Source organism: Erythrolamprus reginae, unplaced genomic scaffold (genome assembly GCF_031021105.1).
Source record: "Erythrolamprus reginae isolate rEryReg1 unplaced genomic scaffold, rEryReg1.hap1 H_45, whole genome shotgun sequence".
Taxonomy (NCBI): Eukaryota; Metazoa; Chordata; class Lepidosauria; order Squamata; family Dipsadidae; genus Erythrolamprus; species Erythrolamprus reginae.
In genome coordinates this window covers 126,361-138,486 of record NW_027248501.1, presented here as the reverse complement: position 1 = coordinate 138,486, position 12,126 = coordinate 126,361, and the positions used below count along the sequence as shown (strand labels likewise).

The window sequence follows — 12,126 nt, the reverse complement described above, 5'->3', positions numbered from 1 at the left end:
GTGGTCAAAAATGAGCAAGCAAAACTACTGTGGGACTTCCAACTTCAGACTGACCAAATTCTGAAGCAAAACACACCAGACATTGTGATCGCGGAGAAAAAGAAAGTATGGATCATAAACATCGCAATCCCAGGAGACAGCAGAATTGAGGAGAAGCAGCTAGAGAAATTAGTGAAATAAGAAGATCTAAATATCGAGCTGCAACGACTCTGGCATAAGCCCGTGAAAGTGGTCCCAGTGATACTTGGCATGCTGGGCGCAGTGCCAAAGGATCTCAGCGGACATTTGAAAACCATTGGAATTGACAAAATCTCCATCTGTCAATTGCAAAAGGCTTCTTTACTGGGATCGGCACACATAATTCGCCGCTACATCACACAGTCCTGGGTGCTTGGGAAGCACCCGACTGGTGATGAAATACGAAATCCAGCATAGTGATCTCATTTGCTGTGTGTACTGACATAATAATAATAATAATAATAATAATAATAATAATAATAATAATAATAATAATAATAATAATAATTTATATTTGTATGCGGCCCCTCTCTGCAGACTCCTTTAGCTCTCAATACTATCCAAATAAACTTATAGCTCAGACCAAACTCCATCTTGCTTCCAGGGACTCACTTTCATCTAGGTCAAATACCTAATTTCATCTTGATTCTCAAGGCTATTTGCCCTAGGAATTAAACAAGAGACACAAACATGTTTTTTTCAGCCAGGTGTTTTAATAAAATCTTTTGCTGAGTAGATAGGAGAATACCTATTCTTTACAATTATCAAAAGAGTAATTCTTAATGTATCCCTCTGGATTTCTGTCCCTCAAATTATTCCAAGATAAAACCTGCTTGAAAATATGTTCCTAGGTTCTCCACTAGGGGCAGATTCTGTCATCATGTCTTGAAAAGAATCATTCTTGGTTTTGTTGAGACTCAACTCTCCTCACTTTTCTCTTTGTTCATGCATAAAATTCAGCTTCTCCACAAATATTATTTTCTGATTTAGGAAGGACAATAATGTTTGGCTTTATTTGGCAGCGTTTGCCTTTCCTGCTGCTGCTCTTCTGCCTCTTGCCTCCAACTACTGCTGAGAGGAGGAATTTTTTCAAGCCTACAGTAACAGACCATTATTACAGGCCTGGTGACCTCATTATTGGTGGGAATTTGCCCCTGGAAATTTGGTCCCGCAGTTTCCCTGATTTTCAGAAAGAACCATTTCAGCTTGATTTTTATACTTTGTAAGTTTCACCTGACAGGGAAAGATGCATTGTTTTTTTTAATTGTATTCTGGATTCAGGGATTCCATTTAGAAATCCTGTTCCAATGTGTAGTGTACTTCTTGTCTTTCATCATAAAACAGGCTAGAATTCTCACCTCATTGTAGTCTTACATCAGGAAGTTGATAGGCCACCAAATAAAGTGAGAAGAGACAACAAATTTGAAATTCTGCTGACCTAAAGAAATGACATAATGGTAATATGGACAGATAAGCATAGTAGAAAAGTCAAAGAAAAATCTAGTCATTTTTCATTGTATGGTATTAGAATAAGATCAATTTTGTATTGTGGTGACCAGTTCTGATTAAAAAAAATGAGACTCTGGAAAGCATAAAGAGAAGAGCCACAAAGATGATTAGGAGGCCGGAGGATAAAACATACAGAGGACAGTTACAGGAATTGAGTTATGACTATTTAATGAAAAGAAGTGGGTGGGGGGCATGATAACACAGTTCTAATATTTCAGGGGCTCCTACACAGACAAGGGGATGGAACTATTTTCCAAAGAACCAAAGATAAGAAACAATGGCAGAAAACTAACCAGAAGAGAAACAAGTTAGAACTAAGGAGAAATTTCCTAATTGTGAGAAGAATTGACCAATGAAACACCTCACCTTTCTCCTTTGCCTTACAAGTTCAATCAAAAAGCATCTATGAAAAAAGCTCAATGAAATCTGGGATTTGCTATTCCAAATACCATCAAAACATGGCTAGGCAAATTTAAAAAGCACACACATTTTCCCTGTAACATTCCCATTTTTTTTTTACTGTAGACCCATACTGAAGAAATACGAGCAGTTCTTAGCCTTAGTGTTTGCAGTCACAGAGATCAACAAAGATTTGGTTCTCCTCCCCAACATCACACTTGGCTTCCACATTTGCAACAATGTTCAGATGGAGAGAAAGATTTCTTTAATCAGCCTCTCCTTTCTATCCACAAGAGATCAAATGGTTCCAGGTTATAAATGTGACAGGCAGGACCTTCTGCTCTCTGTCATTGGAAGTGACCAACCCGAATCCTCAAGGCAGATGGCCTCCATCTTCAGCATCTACAAGGTCCCACAGGTAAGGGGGCTTCATGGAATACAGGATTAAAGCTCACACAGAAGTCCAGGATGAAAACAATGTTATTGCAGGGGTTATCCTAGAATTGAATTGATTTTTACATTTTATGTTTCAATATATATTTTTATATAACTCCAAACAGATAGATAATGAAATAACTCTGAAATACTGTACTTGCTAAGAAGAATTAATGTAACTAATGTAACTTTCATAAAAGTTTAGCCACCATTTTATTCCAACTTATTACTTGTATCAGGTTCACAACTTCTTTGCTCAGCTTCTGACATGTGGCAACCAGAAAAGAATACGGAAGTTGCAGTTCTTCCTAGGAAGAGAAGAAGCTAAAGCTTTCTTTAATCAAAGTAAATCTGCCTGACTGATAGGTAGAAAGACATGCAATAGTGACTCCTTAAAGTCTGCACAAAATGTTGCTTTGACTTTGAAAGAGGAATCTCCCTTTCTCCAGCTTGGTGTTGGCCTTGAGTTCCCTCAGGAATACAGACCAGTTTATCCTTCCTTCTTCCGGATTAATCCCAGTGACTTTCCACAGTGTGTGGGTTTAGTTCAGCTGCTCCTGCATTTCCAGTGGAACTGGGTTGGGCTTGTGACCTCTGAAGATGACAGTGGAGGACATTTCATCTCAACTCTGAAGCCAATGCTGAAGGAGAAGGAGATCTGCCTGGCATTCACTGAATGGCTGAAATCTGATCAACTTAGTGGTTTATTAAAGCAATTAAGATTCAAAATTTTGTTTAAAGCTGAAGTTATTATTCTGTTTGGAGACTCCGCTGATATTACAGTTTTTTTGACAGTTCTTAATATTGGCGTAAAAAATGGAATATCACTTAAAACTGTTTGGATCCTAACATCTCATTGGAAATTTACTTTGATTGGAAATGCTGCTGAGGTTTTAAAGAATTTGCATGGAGCTTTGCAGTTTAGGGAACACAGTGGTGAGGTCTCAGAATTCAGACCCTTCATCCTGTCTTTATACAATTTGATTGAAGTAGGGGCCAGCTTTCTCATGAATTGGTGGGAAACACTCTTTCACTGCCATATCCCCAAACCAGGCAAGGTCCCTCCAAAAGGAAAAGAACAATGTACAGGAAAGGAGAGTTTTGAGGATATTCCGGATTTTGTTTTTGAAATAAGGATGAGAGGTGAAAGTTACAGTATCTATAATGCCATTTACGCTGTGGCACACGCATTGCATGCAATTTATGTATCAGGAGCACAAACAGCCATGCTGAGGTTTGGAAAGAGGATCTCAAATGTGGAGCCATGGCTGGTAATCTCTACATTTTATCTAGTCTATAAATCAATATTGAGGAAGATCCTGATATGTATATCTGAAATTACTGTTGAACTAATACATTTATTTATTTGTTTATTTGTTTATTTGTTTATTTGTTTATTTATTTACTTATTTACTTATTTACTTATTTACTTATTTACTTATTTACTTATTTACTTATTTACTTATTTACTTATTTACTTATTTATTTACTTATTTACTTATTTACTTATTTACTTATTTACTTATTTACTTATTTACTTATTTACTTATTTACTTATTTACTTATTTACTTATTTACTTATTTACTTATTTACTTATTTACTTATTTACTTACTTACTTACTTACTTACTTACTTACTTACTTATTTACTTATTTATTTATTTACTTATTTACTTATTTACTTATTTACTTATTTACTTACTTATTTACTTATTTACTTATTTACTTATTTACTTATTAGATTTGTATGCCGCCCCTCTCCGTAGACTCGGGGTGGCTAACAATAATAAACAGCAGCATATAAAAAATCTAATATTTAAATTACTAAAAGCCCTTATTAAATCCAAACATACCTACAAACATACCATGCATAAATTGGTTCCAGAGAGTCAGGGCCGCCACAGAGAAGTTTCTCCCCTGGGTCCCGCCAAATGGCATTGTTTAGTTGACGGGACGCGGAGAAGGCCAACTCTGTGGGATCTAACTGGTCGCTGGGATTCATGCAGCAGAAGGTGGTCCCGGAGATATTCTGGTCTGATGCCATGAAGGGCTTTAAAGGTCAAAACCAACACTTTGAATTGTGACCAGAAACTGATCAGCAACCAATGTAGACTGCGGAGTGTTGGTGTAACATGGGCATATTTAGGGAAGCCCATGATTGCTCTCGCAGCTGCATTCTGCACGATCTGAATATAGCCAAATATTTGGTGTTACGCCTGACTGCTCACATTTCAACCAATGGAAGGCTGACTCTTACCTCCCTACCCAGATGGTCCTTGGCAGCCAGCGCAGGCACTTCCGACACATGCACATGTGCGCCTCATGTGAGATTTGGCTTCTGTGCATGCGTCAACTTGAGCTTTTCAGGTATACACCTATTTCCTAAATTGATGGCCACCAGAAAATGATAGAAGCCACAGTGTCTCATTTCTGCCTTTCAGCTTATTCACCCAATTTCTAAAGATCTCTCTTGTTTCAGATTCTTTCCAATTTGAGGAATGTCCACTTCAACAACAGTGCTGGAGATGAAGTCTCCATTTCAGAAAATGGACTTGGATTTGCTCATTATGATATCGTCAACTGGGTTGTCCACCCCCAAAAATATTTAGTCCCTGTGAAAGTTGGGCACAAGAATTCCAGGGCTGCTCCAGACCAGGATTTCACCATTAACTCTGATGCGATCGTCTGGGCCACAAAGGTGAACTGGAAGGAAATGTTGTACATTCAATCAATGAATCACTTTCTCTTGGGGGTGCTGGACATCCTTCTAAGGTGAAAATAGGTCTATAAAATCAGGAAATACTTTTGGAATTTGGTGAATTACCTGCACTAGAGGTTAACAAATTTCAGATCTAAATTGTGAAAAGTCCAACAATAGGTCGGAATAGGAAGAACTTCTGCTGAAACCAGGATGCGATTAGATCAGACACTGATTTCAATGGATGATTTCATGGACCATTGTTCATCATTCCTGGTTTTATAAAGGCTGTATCTCAATGTAAGAAGGTTTGCTGTCCACTCTGAAATTCAAATCCAGAGTTTAAACATTCTGAACAGAAAAACAGGAATGTGGAAATGAGGTTGATCCTTGGCCTAGGTTACCTCAAATAGTTCTCTTTTTTCTCTTAAAAATGCCATTTGCCAGGTGTTATTTGAAGTTATGTCAGCACTAACTGAATGTTAATTATGCCTGTTCCTCAAAATTATGGCCACTGCAGAACCCCTGAAATCATATGATCAAATAACCATCTCTTTCTCTTTTCTCTTTCAGAAGGTGCCCTTTGCCAGGTGTGCCATGAAAAGGTGCCAGGCAGGAGAGAGGAGAAGAGTTCCAGAGGGAAAGCCAGTTTGCTGCTATGAGTGTGACGCTTGCCCAAAGGGGACATTTTCTAATCAGACAGGTAGAGCAAACTTCAAATATCAACCTTCCAAGAGCAAGGAAGCCATTCAATAGAAAAGGTGTTGATTTTGTCACTTTTGTTAGATTTGATTAGATTCAAATATTAGACTTGGAAGGCAATGTTCCCTCTAATTTTTTTCATTGTAGATAGAAAGTGTAGTGTTTGAGTGGTACATTTTCATGCCTGGGCACCTGGATTTTTTTCAAAGATGTCACCCAAGACAACAACAAAATTAATGTTATTTGAAATTCAAAGTTATCTTTATTCAATAGACCTGCTTAATTAAAATTGTTAGATATAAGTATCACTTATAATACTGCAAGTCTGCAATATTACAATACTTGCATAGTGTTTATGGTAATGGTAAGAGCCGGGGTGGCGCAGCAGGTAGAGTGCTGTACTGCAGGTCACTGAAGCTGACTGTAGATCTGAAGGTCAGCGGTTCAAATCTCATCACCGGCTCAAGGTTGACTCAGCCTTCCACCCTTCCAAGGTGGGTAAAATGAGGACCCAGATTGTGGGAGCAATATGCTGGCTCTCTTAAAAAATGCTATTGCTAACATGTTGTAAGCTGCCCTGAGTCTAAGGAGAAGGGCATCATAAAAATTGAATGAATGAATGAATGAATGAATGAATGAATGAATGAATGAATGAATAAATAAATAAATAAATAAATAAATAAATAAATAATGTATATGGTCAATCCCTGAAAGACAGTCTCATCTTACCGTTTCTGAAATCTAGAGATGGCCTGCTTCTGACTGCACAAATACAATTATAGTCAATCAGTATTATTACTTCACATTAGATGTATGTGGAAAAGCTTCATTATATTAGTTTCACAATTCTTGCAAACATAATGATCTTTGTGCACAATTGTTTCAGGATCTATCAAACCATGGAGGTACACTCCTTGGAGAAGGAATGTGATTTCAACGCACATAGATGGAATGTATTTTCAGCTGATGTATATTAATGAATTATCAGTTTCATACAGAATTAATAGACTTGTACGTTCTGCATGGGAACCAGAAGTGGGCTAACTTGGAATGGGGACATGTGCTCACCCCCGTGGCTCTGAGTGGTAACGGAGTCCAGCACAATTATGCTAATGCACATGGGCAGGTAGCGAAATCGCGCACGGACATGCAGGTCATGTCTGCACGTGATTTCACTACCTACCCAAGTGCAGTAGTATAATTGTGCTGGACTCTGCTACCACTCAGAGCCACGGGGGCGAGCACACATTACCATTCCACCTAAGCAGGCGAGCTCTGGTGTGAACATTGCAAAGACGGCAGAGAAAAATAAGGAATGTTATTCTTTCCTCTCTCTATGACCCATTAAATAGGCTGTATAAAATGTTGCAAAATTATGTTCCCTACAAATTAAGAATTACTACTGTGGAAGGAGATGCAAAAGATTATTTCTGCATATGTTTAATATTAACCACACCTTAAGAACTATCAAGACATTAGGGATTAATGCAGTATTCCACTTCTTACTGTTCAATCATAAGAATGCAAAGATGGTAAAAATGTCTGCTTTGCCTAAGGCAGGGATCCCCAAACTTGTCAATTTTAAGTCTTGTGAACTCAAATTCCAAGCATTCTCCTGTCAGCTTTGCTGCTGCTGCACATGGAAATGGAGATTTTTCAGCATCCTTTCTCCAGGAGTGGACACTTTGTAGTATCTTTTCCATGCCATGCTGACCAAGACACACCATGTCCACAAAGCTACGCCCACAGAACCAATAGTAAAAAAAAATGGATTTCACCACTGATATAAAGATTGAATTATAACTGCAGCCTTAAGCTCTGTACAAGAATCTGAACTACTAATGGTCAAAGCAAATTGGTGGTAGATAATAGCCAGACCCATGCAGCTTAGAGGAAACAGTGTTTGGTCATGTAATCCAATCCCACCCCCACCCTGCCCAAGCAGGAGTCCCTACACCAGTTCAGACCAATGGCCATCCAGTCTCCTCTGGAAAGACTGGTGTTCCACTGGTTGATCGCTCTCACCATCATAAGTTCCTCCTTATTTCCAGGTTGAATCTCTCTTTGGTGAGCATTCATGCATTATTCCTTGTCTGGCCTTCTGGGGTTTGGGAAAATAACTTGACCCCCTCCTCTCTGTGATAGGTCCTTAAGTATTGGGACACTGTTATCATGTCATCCCTGATCCTTCTCTTTACCAGACAGGCCATGTTCAGTTATTACAACCTGTCTTCATATCTAGTCCTCCTATTACCCTGGTTGCTATCTCCTGCTGTTTCTCTAGAGTTTCAATGTCTTTTTTGTACTATGATCACCAAAAATGGATGCAATATTTGTGGTCTAACTAAGGCTTTATAGAGAGGTATTAGGACCTCCCTAGTCCTAGATTTGGTCCCTCTGTTAATCAATTTAAGATTTCATTGGCTTTTTTGGCTGCTGCTGCACAAGGAAATGGAGATTTTGCAGTATCATTTCTCCAGGAGTGGAGATTTTGCAGTATCCTTTCCATGCCATGCTAACCAAGACACACCATGTCCAAGAGCTACGCCCACAGTACCGGAAGTAAAAAAAAAAATGGATTTCACTACTGATATAAAGATTGAAAAAACCCTGCAATTTTAAGCTCTCTACAAAAACCTGAACTACTAATAGTCAAAGCAAATTGGCGGAAGATAAGAGTCCATGGAATTCAAGGTGGGCTGGACTTAGATCTCTTGAGGATATGAGAAGACTCCAGATTGATGATGCATTTGACCCCTTTCTCAGCCTCAGCCTGGTCCTCTCTTACAGAGCAAAAGGTAACCAACAATGTACAAACATAAAATAGAATTCCTGACTGATCCATTCATCTTCCGGAGGTTTCAGTTTTAGGTTGAAAAGAAAAAGATTAAAGATGAAAGATTCTCTCACAACCCACATCATTTATGGGTTGGCCAGAACGAAAAAGGGACCGACATGTCAATCCTTCAGGAGGGATAATGCTCATGGTAAATGATCCTGACACAAAAATTCTTCTTTTCAGATGCAGACTACTGTGACCCATGCCCAGAAGATCAATATCCCAACAAGGACAAGAACCAATGCATTGCCAAGAAGCTCCACTTCCTTGCCTATCAAGAGACCCTAGGATACATTTTGGCTTCTCTGGCTCTTTTCCTTTCTCTGATCACATCTGCAATACTGGTAATTTTCTACAAACATCATGACACACCAATTGTCAAGGCCAACAACCGAGATCTCACCTACATCCTCCTGGTTTCTCTCCTGTTCTGCTTCCTCTGCTCCTTCCTCTTCATTGGTCGACCCCGGAAGCTCACCTGTCTCTTGCGACAAACTGCTTTTTCCATTGTCTTTTCTCTTGCAGTTTCCTCCATCTTGGCAAAAACTGTCATGGTGGTTCTGGCCTTCATGGCTAACAAGCCAGGGAACAGGACAAGGAAATTCCTAGGAAAACCATTGACCAACTCAATTGTCATAGGCTGTCCCCTGGTCCAAGCAGTTCTTTGTGCCACCTGGCTGGTAACATCTCCCCCATTTCCCAATTTTGACTTCCACTCCTTGGTAGGAGAAACTATCTGGGAATGTAATGAAAGTTCAGCTTCAATGTTTTACACAGTGCTGGCCTACCTGGGTTTCTTGGCCCTCATAAGTTTCATGGTAGCCTTTCTGGCTAGGAAATTGCCTGACAGCTTTAACGAAGCCAAGTTCATTACTTTTAGTATGCTGGTCTTTTGCTGTGTTTGGGTCACCTTCCTTCCTACCTATCTGAGCACCAAAGGAAAATCCATGGTGGCTGTAGAGATCTTCTCTATCTTGGCCTCTGGGGCTGGTCTTTTGGTTTGCATCTTTTCCCCCAAATGCTACATCATACTCCTAAGACCGAATCTGAATTTTCGAGAGAATATAATGAGGCAAAAGAATCTCTGAAACCTTTACTTTGGTTTGGCCATTTTTGTATTTGATCTGATTTCTAAAATATGAAATAAGAGGAACATTGCCATTAAGTAATTGAAAATCAGGTGATGTTATTAATCATAAAGTTTCTGTTAATCAGGAACAATCAGTCACCTTTTTGTTTTGCGTTAATACAATTTTTCCCAATTGAGGTTCTAGTGATGAACTATGAAACTAGATATTAAAAATATAGATATTCATTTCCTCCCAGATAGCTGACCACTTTAGTTGTTTTCATCAAAGGGGTTTTTGGTATGTTAAATTTCATTCACTATCAATGCTTTTAAGTATATTCATTTCTTTAGATCCCTGAGGTCTTTGATGGTTTTTACTAACTTTTGCATTCTATCAATTATTAAACATTTTAAAGGTAGAGTTTAAATGTACTACATTATTTTAGTTTCAATTAGTTGAGAGACAAACTTTGTTATTAAGTAAGATCATATAATGTAGACATAAATCATTCTTTTCTCTCCTTCCTATTCTTACCAATTAATTATCCTTTTCAATAATTATGAAGAAAGAGGTGGGCAAGTACATGGAAGAATGGAATGAAGGATGGGTGTGAATAAATGATCAGTTGTTATTGAGAAGGGAACAAGACATTGTGGAATAGTCTTTTTCTTGTTTCATAAACTTACACATAAAAGTACATGAAATGCTTAAAAATCGGTTGTTTGGGAAACAAAATGTATGTGTAATTTAAAGACAACAATAATATAAAGTCTGTAATCTCAAATCATTTGTAACAAATGTATGGTTAAAGAATTGTGTATCAAAGACAGCTGTGTTTGATGAAGAAATCAACTTTCAGTACAACAATTTGAATTTATTAAGTATTGAAAGTGTGTTTGATTGTTTGTTTTACTCCAAAATTCACTGGCTTTATTAGACGTTAATAAAGATTCATATTGAATTAAATTTGCATCAATCCTGGCTCTCAGGGGTGGGTTCGACCTTACCTCACTGCTAGATTGTTTTCTCTTGCATCATGTGTCTGTGCCTTATGGGCATGCACAGTGTCAAAAACTCCCCCCACCTCAACAAAATAGAGCTGGAAACAAGATGGCAGAACATGCACAGCGCTGGAAATGTGGCTTCTTCATGTGCATAGGAGAAAAAAACAGCAAAAAAATACCCACCCCTTAAAATATTCTGATTCTTATTTCTTTAATAAAGAAATTTCTTTAGTAAACCTATCCATGTCTGCGCACTCTAAGAGTCCTCTCATGTATATTATTGTTCTGTGCAAGTGTTACTTTTGCTGCTATGATAATATGTAGACTTAAATATTGAGGTTTTTTATGTGGTTCCCTGTAAATAACCTTAGGAAGAATAGTTCCAGTTTCATTTCTATATTTTGATTTGTTATTTCTTTCTCCTTTGCCAGTATTGCTTTACTTTGGGACAGGACCACCACATGTAGTGGTATGTTCCTGTATTATGTTTACCTTTCCAACATTCTGGCAATGTGTTGGAGTTCATTTTTGCAATCCGTGCTGGTGGAAGGTGCCATCTGTAAAACAGTCTGAAGATGTTTTCTTTATATGAGATGCACCTTTGTCATTTTATAGCTTTTGCTTCAGACCTTTTCCAATTCTATGTTAGCATCAAAGTTTTGTGCCCATGTTATCATCACCTCATCCATCATTTTATTTCTTATTAATTCCATTTGTCCCCACCAAGTTACCAGTGATCTACTTAGGAATAATCATTGATATTAAAGATTAGGATGTAGTTTGCAACAGTACAATTTCCCATTTTATTTGTTTTCATCAAAAGAGTCTTTCAAAATATGTTGGGTTGTGTTCACCCTCAATGGTGGTATTGTACAGGTAGATGATAACCTATTTATTTATTTATTTATTCATTCGTTCGTTCATTCATTCATTCATTCATTCATTCATTCGTCCAATACACAAATACATAGGAAGAAAAATAGACATGTGATAATATAAAAGAGGGTGAAAGTGAACTTAGAGGAGAGGATATATGAAAGGAAGAGAATATATAAGATAGGTGAAAGAAAGGAAAGATAATTGGACAGGGCACGAAAAGCACACCAGTGCACTTATGTACGCCCCTTACTGGCCTCTTAGGAACCTGGAGAGGTCAATCGTGGAGAGTCTAAGGGAGAAGTGTTGAGGGTTAGGGGTTGACACAATTGAGTCCAGTAATGAGTTCCACGCTTCGATAACTCGATTGTTGAAATCATATTTTTTACAGTCAAGTTTGGCGCGGTTCGTATTAAGTTTGAATCTGTTGCGTGCTCTTGTGTTATTGTGGTTGAAGCTGACGTAGTCATTGACTGGTAGGACGTTGCAGTATATGATCTTGTGGGCAATACTCAAATCATGTTTTAGGCACCGTAGTTCTAGGCTTTCTAGGCCCAGGATTGTTAGTCTATTTTC

General features: G+C 38.2%; 1 protein-coding gene across 1 annotated transcript; it reads left to right on the top strand.

The window, feature by feature from the left end:
• Nucleotides 1-2,227: 2,227 nt before the first annotated feature.
• LOC139155680 (vomeronasal type-2 receptor 26-like) lies at nt 2,228-9,688 on the top strand. Its single transcript, XM_070730924.1, has 4 exons — nt 2,228-2,344; nt 4,841-5,059; nt 5,633-5,762; nt 8,784-9,688. Exons 1-4 carry the CDS (start codon nt 2,228-2,230, stop codon nt 9,686-9,688), a joined length of 1,371 nt encoding a protein of 456 aa, XP_070587025.1.
• The last annotated feature ends 2,438 nt before the right edge of the window (nt 9,689-12,126 follow it).

Excerpts from the sequence above, each read along its gene's own strand:
- LOC139155680 (XM_070730924.1), top strand. The coding sequence starts at position 2,228 with ATGGTTCCAGGTTATAAATGTGACAGGCAGGACCTTCTGCTCTCTGTC. Across the intron at positions 2,345-4,840 it reads GCATCTACAAGGTCCCACAG|ATTCTTTCCAATTTGAGGAA; the intron begins GTAAGGGGGCTT and ends CTCTTGTTTCAG. Across the intron at positions 5,763-8,783 it reads GACATTTTCTAATCAGACAG|ATGCAGACTACTGTGACCCA; the intron begins GTAGAGCAAACT and ends TCTTCTTTTCAG.